Source organism: Euwallacea fornicatus, chromosome 6 (genome assembly GCF_040115645.1).
Source record: "Euwallacea fornicatus isolate EFF26 chromosome 6, ASM4011564v1, whole genome shotgun sequence".
In the NCBI taxonomy this organism is placed as follows: domain Eukaryota; kingdom Metazoa; phylum Arthropoda; class Insecta; order Coleoptera; family Curculionidae; genus Euwallacea; species Euwallacea fornicatus.
The window spans coordinates 1908534-1928149 of record NC_089546.1 but is presented as its reverse complement, the minus strand read 5'-3'; the positions used below and the strand labels follow the sequence as shown (position 1 = coordinate 1928149).

The window sequence follows — 19616 nt, the reverse complement described above, 5'->3', positions numbered from 1 at the left end:
CTGTATACTTTAAGCTTTTATCTTCCCGAAGAGTAAAAATAAGCCAGATCAAGGAGCTAATTATTTAGTTAAAAATTCTTGAAGTCCAAGTGTTGATTAAATTTTACACATGTTAAAAATTGAGTACACATAGTGCGATAATAAGGTTCTAGAAGGAAAATCGCTCAAAGAAGTAATAAAACGGATGGACGTTGTATGCGGGAATTTATCCCCATCTTATTCCACCGTGAAAGACTGGTCTCGGTAATTTCGTATGAGCCGTGAAAATATCGAAGATGATCAGCATCCAAGACATCTCCATGAAGTGTTAGTACCGGCCGCAATACCGGCTGTAGAAGGAAAAGTCCTTTCAGACAGAAGTTTGAAATAAAAAAAATTGCAGCAAGCAAGAGCTTTCTAAAACCACAGTTTTGAGAGTTCTACATGAACATCATATGAACAAAGTTATTGCGAACTAGGTTCTCAAATATATTTTGCTGATTCAAATGCAGCAACGTGTAGAAATAGTGTTGAAAGTTATAAACAATTTTTTGAATTTTATAGGGAAAATTCAGACGACTTTTGTAAGACAATTATGATGGGGGATGAAATCATGGTGCTTTATTATGACCTCCTGTCTAAAAGAGAATCCATGGAATGGCGGTGTCCCAGCGAACCACGGCCTAAAAAAGTGACGACCATGGTATTTTTGGGATAGTGAGGGAATTCTTTTGATTGACTTCAAAGAGAGGAATACCATAATAAACGGGATTTATTATGCCACCCATTTACACAAATTAGGAGATGAAATTGAGGAAAAATGTCATGGAAAGGTCAGTTAAGCCGTGCGACTATTGTATGACGATGCTGGAGGTCAAACGGGTGCAACTGTAAAAGCTGCAGTGTTCGAATGCTGCTTCCAAAAACTAAAAAATCTACTATACACTGCAGACCGTGTCTCCAGTGTTTATTTTCATTTCTTAAAATTAAAAGCTGACCTGCGCCATAAGAAATTTTTCAACGAGGATTAAGTCAAGTCAGCATTTTTTGAATTTTTGAAGGATTAGAAATGCTAATTAGTCATTCTGAAAAGTACATTGAGAAAAAAGATTATTACATTGAAAATTAAAAAAAAATTATTCCACCACCCTTAAAAGTGTACTATTTGATAAAAAAAGCGCGTTATCCAGTAAAAGAGTTTAACCAAATTAATTACGTATGATCATGGTGTGGAGAGGAATGTGTTGTGAAAAAACGTCACAAAAATTTGAATTACAATATTGTTTTTGCGATGTCTTCTTAACAAACTGTCTAATTTTATTCTCGGTTATTTCAGTCGGTTTGTTACTATTATTTGATTTGAACAGTTGTAAATTAAGGTATTAAAATACCTAGAGTTCGAAGACAACCGAATTATCATCAACTAAGTGACTTTGAAAGGTGTCGTATAATAGGGCTACATGAAACCAGATTTGGTTGTGGCGAAGATAGTAGTCGAATGCAAAGAAATGTAGCAACAATAATTTTTTGCCGGAGAAGCTGGTCCGAAAATTGTAGATAACTTAGTGGAAGAGGCTCTAGGTGACTTAGAGTGAGAAGAAAAGCAACTGAGACTGCCTCCCCTTAGGAGTCACACACACAGTACCCTACTGTACTTCCACATCGATAGGAAACATTTTTTTGGGAGAGATGTATTATCGAATCACAATAAGTTCCATATATCGCCGTATTCGTTCTTCTGGGCTAATTTCACATTGCCCGGGAATAATATTCCCTTTAATCAAACTTCATCGCGCCTTTGGATTAGAACGGTGTAACGCACCAACAAATTAAAATGTAGATTGAATAGTGTCATGTTCCCTGACGAATTTGGAGTTGGCCTATGGCTCCATGGTTGTCGTAGACGAGTCAAGTGTCAAAGAGGGGAAACGCGGTGGTTAGAGTTCACCCTGGAACGTGAAATACCCCTTAAAAAATATTAATAGTTTGGGGTGGAATTGGGCTAGGTGTTAAACTCCTCTAGTATTTCTCCAAGGGCAGTTGAATGCCCACAAATACATTTATGAAGTTCTGAAACCGTTTGCTATATCCTACATTCGAGAGTTAAACAATGTCTTATGCCAACAAGACAACGCTCGCCTTCATGTTCTCGCGGTTACATTACAGTTTATTACAATATTCTCCCATATCCCGTGCATAAGCCCGTTCTTTCAACCAAATAACATATCTAGAATATGATATGTCGAAGATTGGAAATTGTTTCCAACCTTCCGATGAACTGACATTAGCCGAGTGATGGAATACAAGCTACTTGGGATGAAAAACGAGGATAGTCCCAGAAGTACCCGACCTGACAACATGACGGCGATTTTTTTGTTAAAAATTTGTTTATATTACAAAGATCTAACCTGAAAAAGGTATAGGTCTAAAGCTTGAGGGTACTACTTTGATTTGTGTTTGTTTTGGAACCGTTTTTAGTGAACGCTTTTAGGGATTTTGTGAACATGGAAATAATTGGTCATCGATACCGGATTCAATGCTTTCATTTGAAAGGTCTCAACCCGGCCAACATCAAAGCGGAATTAGATTCTACCCTAAGGGAATCTAGGTCTTCGTTAACAAATGTAAAATATTCGGTGGTAGAGTTTAAACGCTGTCGTACGAGCTGCCGAGACGAACTTCGCAGTGGTTCGACCCAATGACATTCCAGATTTGACCACTTCAGATATTGTGGTGAAAATTCAGAAAACTGTATTTGAAAATAGCCATATTAAGAAGCACATTACATTTTGACTGAACAGTTGGATATGAGAGAGCTTTGCGCAATATGGGTGCCGCGATTACTCACAATTCAATAAAACATCGTCGTAAGAATGGTTGAAGAGAGTGATTGGCAAAATTTCCCAATGATAAAGCCGAATTTTTGTGTCGAACCATAACCGAGGATGAAATGTGAATATATTATTTCACACCTAGGACAAAATAGTAGTCAAAACAATTGACACAAAAAGGAGAATTGGCTCCAAATAAGGTGAAAACTCTTCCATCTGCAGGAAAGATAATTCCGTTAGTTTTTTGAGATATATACTCGTGGGATAATTTTCATTGACTATTTTTCTTAAGTAAAAACAATAAACTAAAAATATTATACAAATTTATTGAAGCATTTGAGCGAAGTAATTAGGATGAAGCGACTGCGTTTGGCGAAAAAGAAAGTCTTGTTTCATCACAACAACGCATCAGTCCACGCTTCCGCCATCGCGATGGCCAAAATCGCTCAACTTGATTTTGAACTTTTTCCTCACCCACCGTATTCGTCAGATTTAACCCCCTCAGATTATTTTCTATTTCCGAACCTCAAGGAATGCCTCGGTAGAAACAGATTTGCCAATAATAAAGAGGTAGGGCCCAAGTTTGGTGCCTATTTTGAAACATTCAAACCTTTTTACTATGAACAGGATATAGAAGCCATAGAATATCGCTGAAAGAAATGTGTTGGCCTCAAAGGTGATTATAATGAGAAATAATGTAATATTTTCCAAATGAATTTTTTTTTTCATGTGTGAAGTCGGGTACTTCTGAGACCATTCTCGTACCTCGGGTTGCTATAGATCACCTCATTAAAAGTATGCTCAGACAATTTCCGGATTGTATCTGTTTAAATGAAAGTCCAACCCATTTCTAAATTTGGGTTGTATAGAATACGACGTTTCCAATGAAAGTATTATCACCATCGATATTTACAGAAATTTTAGTTAAAAAATATCCACTTTTATTGAAAGATGTGTTTATTTATATTGCACAGTATATGTTAGAACGGCAACTTTGGAGTTCACTATATAATTCGCAACACCACTGACAATTCACAAATCCATAAATCCCCCTATAAATTATTTATAATGGCAATTTACCATTTCTCAATTGTTCTTACATCACAATAACAAAAAATGTCGTTAAAATGGTAATTTTGTATACTCAAGAAAATTAAAATATTTTTACATCAAGTTGATAACTCTGCCACATGATTACCAATTGCTTAATGTTTAAATTATTACATCTCTGCTATAACAAGCCGAATGGCATCTGTTCTTTCCATCGGATAAGAAAACCGATGGCGAAGTACTGTAAATCGATTACAAGTTATTTAGGACGTAATGAAAAATTTAATGCTTCGATATAAGCAGACATTTTCCTCAGTTTTTAGTGCAATGAGACTCTTACGGAGAAGGAATACTTACGGATACTCTACTCTCGTTGACCACTTTATTAGAATACACTGAACACCTAGGTGGAACGTTCATGCACCATTTGTAGCTGCGTGTTGTTTTGTTCTTTAGTTCCCATTTAAGCACCTCCTTGGGAACTCTATATGAAATGACAACATGATATTACTTAACAATAATACGAAGGTTATGAGTAATATCAGTTTGAATGGAGTTGCATGTAACAAGGAAAATCCAGTTTCTTCACACATCATTCATTCCCCATGTCTGCATGTCAAAGAGAAAAACCAGTGTGTGATGCAACTTATGCGCCATCAACACTACATACCTTACCATCGTAATAGCAACTTTTCTTCCTTTTAGAATTCTTCGTAACGTGTGCGCTTGATGGTGCAATGGTGTACAGTGTGTCTCTATTAAGATCAATATAGTCTTGTATTTTTTATATTTTTAGTGGCAAAGAAATCATTTTTAGTACACCTATAGGGCTCCATAAACTGCATATTTTAGGGTGGTTGGCATACGCAAAATGTCGGGGCGTCGTCTACTGGGATTGATGAACAAAGTGAATTTTCTAATACAGCACAAGTTCGTTAACGTAAATACGCGATAATGAAAATATTGCGTTAATGTAAACACAAAATGCGTATTATAGGATTAAGCGGAACGCGCGATAACGTAAACAGTTCTTGGTGACATACAAACTAAAGTTAGTAATAATAAAAAAAGCAAAAAATTTGCATTCATGTAAATTTTTTAGTAAACCTGTTGATTATACAGGGTGTCTCTAAAAGGTGTGGAAAAAATGCTACCACAAATTCCTGAGGCTAAAATATGATGATCTAACTCAACTGTCTTTAGTCCAAAAGTGGATGATTTCGGTGATACAAAGTGTCAAAAGTTATATTTGGTTTCAGTTTTTCATAAATATATTTTTTTAACGACTGATGTATAATCACAATATTCGGCTAGGAGGTTTTTTTTTGGTGACAAATTGAAATCTGCTTTAATTTTCATTGTAAAATGTATGGGGCACCTCCCGCGGTACTTCACACATATTTAAAACGAAATAACTCTTTTGAGCTCCACAGTATTTTATTTCTAAATAAAATTTCTTATTCTCCAACGTCTTTCATCTAAAACAGCTATACCTGGTGAAAGTTATTTGAGCAACCGTTTATGAGATATCTGAATTTTAAAAGTTCATTTCTTGTATGACTATATCTAATTAATTGTAATATTTTAAAAGTTGAAGCGAATATTAACTTGATTTCTTACACAAACTCACCATTGTGTTGCATTGCCACAAAACTAAAACCAATAATTACGAAGACAAGTAAACGTGTTGTTAATTTTATTCTCTAGTAAAAATAGTCGATAAAATATTTATCAACGAAAAGTTAATTAATAATAAACGCTTTTAACAAATGTTCATAGTGGCCTCCATTTTCGTGTGTACAAAGATTAATACGTCGTAAAAAATGAAATTAAACTTTTGACACTCTGTATCTCCGAAATCATCCACTTTTGGACTTAGGTAAATTGGATTAGATCATCATATTTTAGCCTCAGGAATTTGTGCTAGCATTTTTTCCGCACTTTTCAGAGACACCCTGTAATTGTTTCAAAACCGCTTGAATGATTAGGAGTATATTTCTGAAAAGGTTTCACAAGGGCTTTTTCCTCGAGGTGTGGCAATGAATTTGTAATCACCAATGCTCTATATATTGATAATTTGAGGATTATTTAATTTGTAGGTAAAAAATTTGCTAAACAAACAGAAGCTTCAAATAAAAAACGTTGTTACTCTTAAACAATGCACTAAGTCATTCTCCAGAGCAACAAGTGAGGGGCGAAGATGGTTTAATTTTTGTCATGTAAATACTGCTAAACATAATTTTATCAATTCAACCCATGGTCCAGAACTTAAACAAGACTCACCAAACAATATTACCCAATATTTCTACCTTCGTTTGTCCTATCAAAGAATCCTCTAACTCAGACTTTGGAACAGGTAAGATTACGAAACACTATTTACATTTGCATATAGCCTGGAATAGATCATTAGCGGACTATTAAAAAATGTTGGAACAGTCTCTGCTACACCAATGATCAAGATGGAGACGATGTTCCCTTAAGTGTAATTAGGGAATAATTGCGATTCAATGGTGATGATCTTTTTAGTGTGTCATTGGATGTTCGTGCTTTATTGACAATAATGAATTCCAACAGTGTTTGCACTCCTAATTTGTGGAACGAAGATAAGCAGACAAATGTCAATAAGGAGGAAGATATGGATAGTGACGACGATGAGGCTGTGCCCATTGAAGTTGGAAATGTAATCACTGACGCCCAAGTTATAAAAGTTTTTTAACCAAGTTTTGAATTGAGCTTAAAGAAAAGAAGTATCACATAGATATTTTATTTTTTCATAAATTACGAGCGCAGCGATTGGAAGACAATGTTAAGTGTCAATTTACGTAAACTAAAATTGTAGAAAATTTCTCTTCTAAGTAAAAATACTTATCACTATAAGAATGTTTGTTTATTTTGTTATACAGAGTGTTTCGTAGGTAGTGCAAGATACTGCATAAGCTATTAGAGGATATTATTTTGAATTGATTCAACCAAACATACCTATGTATCATGGCTTACGATTTTCTTTATAACTACGTTTTTAATATTTTTTAATTTTATCATATTTTTTTACAATTATTCACATTCATTACAATACATTACAAAAATGTACGAAACTTTTTTATTTTGGGTGATTGGATTGTTTAAATTGTTTAAGCCGTCAAATCTAAAATGATTTGGTTACTTACCTAGAACTTTATAAACGTGATTTTCCTAGTTTGCAATACAGCAACAAGTCAAATTCAAACGTGAATTCTATTTAAACGGTTAGGTGTATGTTTATTCATTTTTTTTAATTTCCTTATCCAATGGTTTTTTAGTTCTTATCGAAAGTTTCTTAAAAATTAAAAAAAAAATTGTATGGAATCATATGATATCGCTGATATATGAATAAGGTATAAAGAATGAATCAAGCTATCCAATAACTTGGAAGGGAAATGTGACTTGGTATCACCAGAACAGGAAGGTGAACGGACATGCACACAAAATAGGAGTCCTTAATTTGAATTTAATAAATAAATTATTAATCATTTATTGACCGTTCTCTGTAAAGTTATTTTTTCAAATTCAACTAAGAAATCCCTGAATACTTCATTTCTTTTCTAGTACATTTTTATGATAAAAAGACTTGTTGTTCTTGAACACTATAGTAATTGTAGGGGAACACGGTCAAATTAAAAAATATTAAAAACGTAGTTATCAGGAAAACCGTAACACTTGGTATATAGAAAAGTATGGTAAAATAATTCGGAATGATTTTCTCTATTACCCTATTCGGTATCTTGCACTACATGCCAAATACCGTGAATACAGTGTGACCTATTTACGATGAAAACATTCCTGTAACTGTTACATTTATTGCTCAATTTCAAAGAACCAAGGGTCAAAAGGTAAAGAGTAAAAAGCTGTATTTATGCCCTAAAAATTGTTTTAGAACTAATTCGACATTGAGGCTTAATATAACTTGTTTTCTATATCAAAATCGGAATAACGGATTAGGGTGATTGTTTGTTTCGAAAAAAGGACGCAACTGAATTTGGCATTCTTTAAAATGGGTAAGTACCAAATTTCATAAAAAAATAACAATTATTAACCATTTCAGAAAAGTATATTTTTATGCTCCTTTGAACATTTTTCTATTGTGAAGTGATTTCCTCACAAGCTTTGCGTGTGTGTAGTCGAAGATTTCAATGTCGTGAGGACGCGATTTATAAAGTTTATTTTTGATCGTGCCCCATAGAAAAAGTCTAAAGACGTGAAGTCGGGAGATCTATGAGGCCATTCGATTAATATTGCAGCTTATAATAAATTTAAATATTGTCCCACACGAGCGGAATTATAAACAGGACTGATATCTGATTGAAAATAGAGGTTTCTCAAATAAGCGAGTGGCTACTCGTTCAAAGTGTTCATCACTTTTTGGTGAAGAAATTCTATAAAACTTGATCCCTTTAGATTTCCACCCAAAAAAGAACTAATTTAACGTATATCATTCATTTTCATTCGTTTGAATTTGTGCCTATAGCTATCTTAACAAAATAATATTGTTCGTAACTATAAAAGAAATTTCTCTGAAATGGTTAATGATCGTTGTTTTTGGGTGAAATATGGTGCCTATTCGTCTTAAAGAATGGAGAATCCAGTGGCGTGTAATTTTTTTTTCCGAAAAAATCCCCTAATTCTATTTTCCGATTTTTGATATGAAACAAGTTATAACAGGTCTTGATCCGATGAGTTTGAAAACCATTTGTACAACGTAAACAGAACTTTTTAATTTTTAATTTTTTGAGCCCTGGTTTGTTAAAATTGAATTATAAATGCAAAAGTTATAGGAGTGTCTCCACCTTAAATTGGTCACAAAATATTTACAAGGTGAGTTTTTTTAAGTGTATCACTTAAATATCTGTGAAGTTATCAGGTTTACAATGAAATTTCAGATAAAGAGAGGTTGTATGAAGGGGGTAAATTTTTGGAATTATCAGTGTTTCGATTGAAAACCACCTTCAGGCTCTACTCAAAGGCAACTTTGCTTTATCAAATAGAACTCCCACATTTTTTGACAGATTCTGATTTATTGTTAAAAATAAACATATTTTTACTTGCAACATATTTTTATTCAATTGATAGTTTTGGAATAAATTGACATTTTTGAAAAATTTCCCCTTCAACGAAGAATACTTGTATTGATACATTGAACAGAAAGAATTTACAAAAAAAAACATAATAAATAAATGTTTTATCCACTTTTTTTTTCTCACAGCCGTACTGTGTCTGTAACACATTTCTGTGTAAAACTGTCCGTAACACAATTGAAACTATATTATCATTCAATTTTAGAATAACAAACAATTTCATATGTTAGTGCGTTTTTGAAGTCAAAAAAATGCAAAATTATTTTTACTTATGGTGAATCAACTAGAAGTTCTATCGCAACTGTGCAGCTTTATGCCGAACGTTTCCCACAAAACGTAGTTCCATCACGGACGTTTATAAATAAAATTGTGAGTCTATTTCAAGTAACAGGAAGTATAGAAACACAAAAAAGAATATACTCAAAGACTTTCGTTGGAAATGAAGACAACTAAATTGATATTTTAGCTATCCTTGCAGTTGATCCTCATGTAAGTTGTTTCCAGCTGGCTGAAAAGTCTGGTGTATTAGAAACCAGCGTTTGCAAAATTTTGCAACTTCAACCTTACCACTTCTCTCTTTTTTTCAGTTTTTAAAACCGTATTACCTTTTGTACTTTTACTGAAAGAAAAATCAGACAAAATGATTACTTTTTCTCGAATGTGCTGTTTTCGGACGTGTCCGGATTTACACACTATGGGTAACTTCACAGACCCAGGGCTGTTGAAAATCCCTATTGATTACGAGAAGTAGAAAACCAGCATCTATGGACAGTAAATTTTTAGTGTGGCATTATAGGTGAACATTTAATTGGCCCTTTTTTTATTGATGAAAATCTTAAGGCTGTAGAGTATTTAAATTTTTAACAAATGACTTTTCAATACTTCTAAAGAAAATAAATTTAAATCGATCAACAACCATATGATATCAACACGACTGGTGTACATCCCAATACACGACAATTGCTTGGGAAAAATTTGATGAAATGTTTCTCCAAAAGTGGATTGGTCTTGGTGATGTTAACTGGCCAGCACGTTCACAAGTCTTAACATCTCCAGATTTCTTCCTTTGGGGACATTTAGAATAAATTATCTACACTGAAGTACCAACTGCGAAAATATAAAAGTAAGAATAAGAGTAACTTGCGGTAACATTCCACCAAAAAATTCTCCGTGTATGTACAAAAGGTTTCTTTAATAAATCGTTTATTATTTGAATCACGTGCGATAAAGGTTCGTAAACATGTCGATCATATGAACCACACTGCTGTTTTTAAATTCGCATTAGATATATCAAAAAAAGTTATTTGAAAAAATTGTTTAGAACATTACATTGGCAACAAAAAAATTAAGTTGCGTCAGAAAATGAAAATAATTTTAGGAATAAAATTAATCAGGAAATTTTATTAATTTTATTTGTTGGTCTAGAAAGTAGTGAATAATTGATTTTCTGAGAAATGTAATCTGTTAAATTTCTTAATTGGCACGTATTGTTACAGCTTTTATGAAACAAAATACATACAATGAGAACGCGTGAGTTGAAACAAATTCATTTAAAATTGAGGGATTCGTTCCTTCGAATAACGCTTGGACACGTCAATTTCTATTTTTGACTTCGGTTTTTTTATCGTAAAATCATATAGACAGGATGGCCCAAAAATAAGTTATCGCCATCAACTTAATTTTTTCAAATGCAACCACCTTCATTTTTGAATTCTTCATCGAAATCGAAGTATGTTTCATGTAACATATCTTATTTCCAAATTCAATAGTTATCGAGAAATTTACGATGGTACATATCAATAACTAGAGTGTATCAGACGTACGACTATGAAAACATTTATTAAAAAAATAGAATAACGAATTCAATTAAAGAGTATTATGGATAAACATGGCTACAATGAAATTTTGAAAATAAACGTGAAGTAAAGTTCACAAAAATTAGGTATGCCCATGGTTTATACGTTCCAACAAGACGACGATCTCAAGCATGTGGTTTTGCTTAACAAAGAATGGCTAATTTGGAATGTTCTAAAGTTGCTTAAGACACCACCACAATCCGCCAACTTAAATTCCACCGAGCACTTATGGGCCATTTTGAAAAGGAATATTAGAAAGCATCGGATTTCATCACAATTTCACTTAAGAAGTGGTATAATTCAAAAGTGAGAAAGAATCAGTTCAGATATATGCAAGAACTAGTTCATTCCATGAAAAAAAGATGTTAAGCGGTAGCCAAAGCAAAAGACTATTCAACAAAATGTTAATTAATAATGTGAATAAGAAAAACCTTTGATTATTTTTATATTTAAGTTAAAGTGTATGAACAGAATTGTCGCATGAAAATTGAGTTATTTTTCTTAAATTAATTATATATGATGTTAAATATGAATAATAAGATTTGTTTAAATTATATAAGTGTTCACAACGTAGTAATTGTTAAAAAAATTAAATAACTGCGAGCAACGTTGAATTTGAAAGCACAAATCGAGTGTTTTATACAAAAAATACATGTGTACGAACAGAACTGTTACATACTGTATCTAGAGCGATATCCAGAAAGGCAGCAACCAGCAAAAAAATACTTTCTGTTGCTTCACCGAAATTTAGCAGAGTTTGGAGCATTTTCTAAGCCTAGACGACGAGTTAAATCTTCAAATGAGAATTGTTGGAAATTGTGAGTATATTTAGTGGAAATTGGGATCAACAAAACAAGAATGCACTAACCGACCGACTTCACCTATAAACGACAAAGGTACTACTGCAGTACGAGCATCGTGAAAGATTACAAGAAATATTTCCCTTTTTTATATACACGTGAATCAGCTTGGTGCGTACACAGTATGAGTCAACAATGCCGAAATTATTATTTATCTATTACTATTTAGATTTTAGTTTTGTACATTGATTTTAATTTAACAAATTCAACAAGAATGAAGCGAAAATTTTACAAGCGGCAAGTAAAATGTTAACACCTTCCAAAAAATATTAAAGGGCAAGGAAATTAATTTTTCATTAGATTCAAGATAACCCTTCTACATCGATAAGGATGATAGCAGAAGAGATTAACATATCTCATCAGGCAGTATGAAGTTTTAAGAAAACAAAAATATCACCCTTTTAAAATTCACATATCTCAAACATTGCATCCAGAAGATACTGAACGGTGGGTAGTATTTTGCAGAAGCATTTTGCAAAATCCCCATTTTCTCTTCAATGTGATCTCCTTTGACGAGTGCAAGTTTACTAACTCAGGCGTGTTCAATCGTCATAATGAACATGTCTGGTCCATTGAAAATCCACGAGAACACCAGGATCGTCGACCACAAATACTTTTCGGGTTAAATGTTTGGGTTGGTCTATTTGATGATAGGATTATTGGTCTACATTTACGAAGAAAATTTGACTGCAGATGGGTATTTACACTTTTTGAAAACCCATCTTACTGACTACATTAACGAAAACATTTGCATCAACCGCTTGAATAACGTTTGATTCCAGTAGGATGGTGCTCCGTCACATAACTCTAGGAAAGTAACGGATTACTTGTAGGAACTATTTCCAGGGAGGCTCATCTCAAATAATGGAGATATACATTGGCCGGCACGCTCACCGGATCTTTCCCCATTAGATTTTTATTTATGAGGAACTATGAAAGACCTTGTTCATAAATCTGTATCCACTGACATTAACGAGTTGCGCAGAAATATCTAACCACTTTGAGGACAAAAATAAGAAGACGAGATGTTTTAAGGTCAATGCACAACTTAAAAAAACGTATGCGGCCGTGCTTAGAGGTGGATGGCGAAACCTTTGAACATCTCTTATTAAAATTAAATTATATTAAATATTATCAGAACAAAACTATGTATGTTATTTCCAAAGCACTCTGCAAACACAGGATTTGTGATATTTCTATTAAACGACAAGTCCGAATCTTAACATGTAATACATCATTGTAATCGGAAAAAAAGCTGAATCCAAAACTGTGAAAATCCAAGATGCCGCCCATAAAAAAAATAAAGTTGATGATGGTTCCGGAAAATCGAAACGTCGAATTCCAAATTTGACACTGTTATGTTGTCGAGGAGAAAAAGTGACTAGGAAAATGTGTCAGATATTTTCAATTGTTTCTTCAAATGAGTCTAGAAAAAAATAAAAACTTTTTTCGAAACTTCGTAATTTCCCGAAAATTTCCAGAAGCAACCAAAATTTTATAATTCTTCAAACGGCATGTCTCAAAGCTCGAAAATGCGCAACTTTGCCTTAATTTCACCGACATCGTATCGCTTCAAATAACCAAGATCCCCATGATTGAGCTCGTAAAAAGGACATCTTGTATAAATTCAGCGTACTTAAAAATTCATATTTCACACATTAGTGCTGACTTTTCTCTCTAATACCTATCAGTTTTACGGTGTATTGTTGGTAATGTTCATTTAGTAGATCATAATGTCTTTAGTTCCTATTATTTTAGCAAGAATTGGAGCATTAATACAAGATGGTCGAGGAATACGTGAAACTCTTAAGAGTTGTCGGTAAAAGCCTATGTGCTATAAAAAATGTGTACCAGCACTATGAGCGGACTGGCCTCCTAACCAGAACAACAGGATCAGAGAAAAAAAGAGTTACTACCTAAAGAAATTTTAGATTTTTGGTGTCTGCAAGTTTGCGGTATAGAACAACCTCTGTGGTTTTACTGAGAAATCAACTTTGAAAGATTAGAGTTGTTAATATTAACAAATGGGCCATTAGAATGTGACTTCGTGCTACTAGAGTGACTTGCAGAAGGATGGCAACAAAGCCACTAATACACAGCCGGTGTGAAATCCCAAGATTGGTTCTTGCCCCAAATCACCTAATATGGACTGATGACTGGAGCAAGGTACTGTTTTCAGATGAATCGCGTTTTTGTCTTAATAGGTCAAATGGACGTTAACGAGAATGGAGAAGGCCTAGAGAACTATATACCTCGGCTTGTGTCGACTAGCGACTTATATTTACAGGTGGGTCCGTTATGGTTTAAGTAGGAATCACTTCACAAACACGCACAGAGTTGATCTTCATGCAGAATGGTTCACTTACAGCTCAAAAGTGCATTATGAATTTTTCTGAAAAATAATGTTATGCCTTTTATAATGACGACTTTGGACGAACATGATATTTTTACGTAAGATAATACTAGACCCTACGCAGCCAGAATTACCAGTGAATATTTGGTTGAGGTTAGAAGGATTAAACGGTTCGATTGGTTAGCAATTACTCCAGATATGAATTTTATTGAAAACGTCTGGGATGAACTGGGATGACGTATTCGGCAGTATACCCCAGCTCCAAGAACTGCCCAGTGACTGAAAAAGTTGTTACGGCAGAAGGGGAGTAATATTGTGGCCAGAATGTGATTCTTAATTTAATATAATGTATGTCTCGTCGATTTCAAGCAATCGTTAACGCAAGGGGAGGGAATGCACGCTATTAATTTACATTTTTTTTAACGAACGTGAAGTTTTACTTATTCCTTTTGTTCCGAATAACCCTAAGTTCACGTTCCTTTGAAACGTGATTTTCCTGTTTTTTCAGAATAAAGTCGTAAAAACCAAAATAAAGCTTTCGATCTAATATTGAATATTAGGTTTAGGTTACAAAATACAGTAAAATTATTCGCGAGCAACAAATATCAGCCTAAAACATAAAATTTTAAAAAGTTGCAGAATTTTTAAGTAGTCTATTTTTTTGCTGTCCCATGCATTTTAAGTCTACGTATCGATTTTCATCAAAAATTCTCATTCTTAATTTTTTTGTGTAAATTTCATATCTCAATTCTCATAGATATCATTATTTTTTTCGAGTAGGCCATGATTACAAAAACTATGGCAACAAAAACAATTGAAGTGACAGTTTAATAAACAGATATTCTGCTATTTAAACCCAACAGTTGTTTATGCCGTCCCCAATTTAATAAGTAAACTTGGAAATGCTCGTCGAACATCTTAAGTTACAATAAATAAAAATTAATAATGAAATTATTTGCGCTATCCACTTTGGGCTGCTGTTCAACATGCGGCAATAGCTAAAACAAACAGGTTGTGCAATACTACTGGTTGTGCAATCAAAAAAATTCCGACCAACCCACTCGTAGAAATCAGCAAAACCCTCAAGACGCAATTATTTCGCCCGCAAAATAATAAGATCCCAGAGCCACTTTAAGATGTTTTTCGTTAAGGTTAAATTTTTCAAAAAACCAAGTAAAAAAATGTTTTCTTCGTCAGGAAATAAAGCCATTCAAACTCAAATACTTACACACTTTGATGGAAGGCGACAAAAATAATTGGTTGCATTATTGTTATTGGCCAAGGAAGCTTTTCAAACAATCCCCAGTTTTAAATGAAAATATGTTTTTCGATTGTTGGAAATATATTTATTTAATGGTGCAAATAATTTACAAGTAACTCAACAGCAGAAAACTCCAGAATACTTCTACTTACAGTGCCACAGAAAAGTATGCGTACCCCCATCAAAAATGGCTGTTTGGACAGAACGGATCAGAGAAGAAAAAACATCTTTTCGAAAAATTATTTATGCCCAAAAATATATTAAATTTTATTATTAACAAAACATAAAAAAAATCCTGTTTTAACAAAATTTAAAAAAGTCATAATTGCAGGACAAAAAGGTCTGCGTACGGGCAATAGATTTTGCGATATTCCTCTAAGATCTGACATGTTGCTGCAAGTTAACGACTGGTTTCTGTAATAGTTGTAATCTGACCAGCTTGTGCACAGATTTCTCACTAGTTGGACAGAATAATTGATCGATATGGCGCCAAAAAGTAAAGAGATTAGCATTGAATTGCGTGAACAAATTATTAGATTGAGGAATGAAGGAAATTCATTAAACAGTATTGCCAAAATTGTTGGACGGGCCAAATCTAGTATTCGAAGAGTTTTAGAAAAATTTTCAACCACCAATTCACTTCATAGTAGACCTCGAAGTGGCCCTTCGCCAAAAATAACTCCCCGCATTAAGCGCTCCATTGACCGTTTAGTTTCAAAAAACCCCAGAACAACGGCAGTGGAAATTCGAAATACACTGGAAGACGATCATAAAATACATGTTCATTCAGAAACAGTAAGGGCAGTTCTTCGCAACAAGGGTTTTCATAGTAGAGTTCCCAGGAAGAAACCCTTTATAACAGATACTAATAAACAAAAGCGGCTTCACTTTGCTCATCTACACATTGATGAAACCAATGATTTTTGGAGTTCTGTCGTATTTAGTGATGAGAGCAAATTTAATTTATTTGGTAGTGATGGAAAACAAAGAGTCTGGAGAAAGGTAAATGAAGAGCTAAATCCTAAAAATATTATTCCTACCGTAAAACACGGAGGAGGGTCCGTGATGATTTGGGGGTGTATGTCTGCTGGTGGGGTGGGTAATTTGGTGTTTGTAGATACGACAATGGATCGATTTGTATATTTGAACGTACTCAAAAACAATTTGAAACAGTCTGCGGAAAAACTGGACCTTTGAAGCGGATGGTGCTTCCAACAGGACAACGATCCGAAGCATACATCTGCCATTGTAAAAGAATGATTAATTTATAATATCCCAAAACAATTCCATTCACCATCCCAATCTCCGGACTTGAGCCCCATCGAACATTTATGGGATGAACTGGAGCGACGCATAAGAAAGAGGAGAATTCACAACAAACAGGATTTAAGAGATGCTCTATCGCAAGAGTGGAATGATATTTCAATGGTGGTTACTAGAAATTTGGTTTTTTCTATGAAGAATAGGCTAAAGGCAGTTATTGAGGCCAAAGGAGGACCAACAAAATATTAAAAATGGTTTTTTTTATTTGTTATTCGTTGATGAGTTCTCTCGTGCGCATACTTTTTTGAGTTGCGATTATCAGTTTTTTTAATTTTGTTAAATTAGGGATTTTTTTGTTGCTTAGTTAAAAACAAATTTACTATATATTTAGACATATATAATTTTTCCAAAAGGATTTTCTTTATTATCCAATTCCTTATGTAAAAAAAGCCGTTTTCGACGGTGGTACGCATACTTTTCTGTGGCACTGTATATCATTCAAATATGACAACGACTGCCAACAAATACTCACACCCCCCGGTCCACCAGGCTTCCGCAACTGCAGCACCATTCATCCACGGGTGCCAACAATATGCAAGGACGTTGCTCAACCATTACAAAAAGGGTTCATTCCAACACCGAAAAAGCGGCATTCTCTACAAACAGGACGGTGTCTTCACAAAACATATTGGGCTGTAGAAAATCCTTACTGGTTTATTAATTGCAAAGATCAATATTCAGAAAAATTCAAGTTTAGTGCGGCATTTTATCCGATGCAATAATTGGGCCTTTTTTTCTTTAACACCACGTTAAACGCAAAAAGCTAGTTTAATTTTTTTTAACAATGAATTGCTATACAGGGTGTTTCAGAAACATGTTGCCAAAATTTAGGAGATTATAAAGAGCGATAAGTTAAGTAATTTCCCCTTATAAACATATATCTGGAAATGAGTCGTTAAGCCACTAGACTAAAAAATGTGTAAAAACGTTAAAGAATGCATGTTTTCGTATTTACTAGTTGCATTTTTGTCTTCTAAGGTAATTATTAGAAAAGAAATACAATAAAGTATTACGAGAGTTGTTCAAAACTGCGGCCACCAATTTGCTGACATGCGATAATACGCCGAACCACTCGAAAAAGAACATGGAGACCTTCCTCAATCAAGTAACTTGCAGCTATCACTCTTCCAAGCAATTCTTCTTCTGTTGTTACAAGTGTTTAATTAACTAGTAATTTGAGGTACCCCCAAAAAAAGAAATCGAGAGGTTTTAAATCTGGACTCTGGACCGGCCAATTAACAGGTCGATCCCCGTCCAATCTAACTCTCAAGAAATTATAAATTTAAGTGGTCTCACACACTGCAAGTGAAATGTGCCGGAGTTCCTTCATGTTGAGACCACATCTTTTTGCGTATATTCGACGGAACGTTTTCGAGCAACTCACTAAGTACGGTCCAATAACTCTACTAGTCAGACCAATGTCAGTTCTCTACGAACGTGTGGGTTGGCATAATTTCCTATTATGCTAATCCATATGTTGGTAGAGAACTGATAGTGGTTAGACTTCTTAAATGTTCTATGAGGATTTTGGTCGCTCCAAATATAACTATTTCAACTATTAAAGTAACGTTTTATAAACAAATCAAAGAAATGCGAAACCATGAGCATTATTTAATATTTTTAACAATTTTTTTCTCTTGTGCCTTTATGACTCATTTCCGGATATATGTTTATAAGGCAAAATGACTTAACGTATCACCCTTTATAACCTCCTAAAGTTTGGAAACATGTTCCTAGAACGCCCCGTATATCTTTGAAAATTCGCGTTGTAATATGCGACGAGAAATGTATTTTCATTTAGACGATCCTTCTATTCAAACTCTGAACTGATTCGAGATTGACTATATCAACATTTTCCTCTAAAGTTGATTAGTAAAAATGGTCCTTTTAAAATGTGGCCTCCTCGTTCTCCAGACATTACGCCTCTAGATTCTTATTTCTGAGACGCAATCAAGAATAAAGTATACAAAGTAAAGCTTAGAAACCACGATAAATTGTGTTAAAGAGTTATTGAAGTCTGTCATGAAATAATAGAAACAGGACTTAGAAGAGTTGTTAACAACAATCATAAACGGATTAAAAAATGCACCAGTCTGTTCAGACAGTTCTCATTCGGTAACTTTACATTTGATAATTTGTAAAGAGTTTTTTTAATTCAATTTATTAACTTTTGTTGTCTGGATCATGATTTATACATATTTGACTCATCTTTATTCGCAGAGGAACGGGCTATCGACCATTTGGTCTTTGTGCCCCATTCTATCTTGCTAAGATATTTCACTAGAACGAGAAAAATGGTCGAAAACATAGCAATACAAAGATCAAAAGGAAAACTTAAAAAACAAATTAGGGCTCTGCTGCCAAAAGTACTCTAGTAAGGGTTTTGAGGGAAGATGGAATTTTGCTTGTTTCATCTGTCCTGCCAGACAAAGTGGGTTCAGTATCGTCCAATTGTGAGGGTTGTCTTTCAATTTAACCTGTAGCTATAGTAGTCTTTCAATTATTCCTGTCGTATACGTACGTTCATACAGTAGTTGGTTTGATTGGTTGTGTAGTGTGTTTCCAGGATGTCTGATCTTGGTGATAAGTCTAAGTCTAATCTGTTCTGTTATTTGTATGTGCCGTTTGGTTTTATCTGTTGCATTGGCCCTCAACTCGTGACCGTAGGCCAGTGATGGTCGCATATAGCTTTGTATATTTTGGTGGCATTCCTTGTACTGATTCCTTTGTCTTTGTATGTTAGCGACCGAAAGTGTTTTGTCCTTCTGACAATTTCTGTTCTTATGTTTTATATATGTTTAGTGAATTTTAGTTTTTTGTCGATTGTTACTCCTAGGTATATTACGTCATTGTTTGGCTCCGTTATGTGACCGTCTAACATTATTATAGGTGATTTTGGTTTAATTTGATAATTTGAAAGTAACAGTTGGTTTATGTTGGCATTTGGTTTTGGTCTCCGTCTGTAAAATCATTTCATGGTGTCATTCGCTAG

The 19616-nt window shown here is 34.0% G+C and overlaps 1 protein-coding gene across 1 annotated transcript in view; it reads right to left on the bottom strand.

The window, feature by feature from the left end:
* Positions 1-19616, bottom strand: part of LOC136339601 (uncharacterized) — a 52155-nt gene that overhangs the window by 25674 nt on the left and 6865 nt on the right. Inside the window, exon 3 of the mRNA XM_066282988.1 lies at positions 4218-4344. Coding sequence (XP_066139085.1) covers positions 4218-4344 — 127 coding nt within the window. The remainder of the gene's footprint in view (positions 1-4217; positions 4345-19616) is intronic.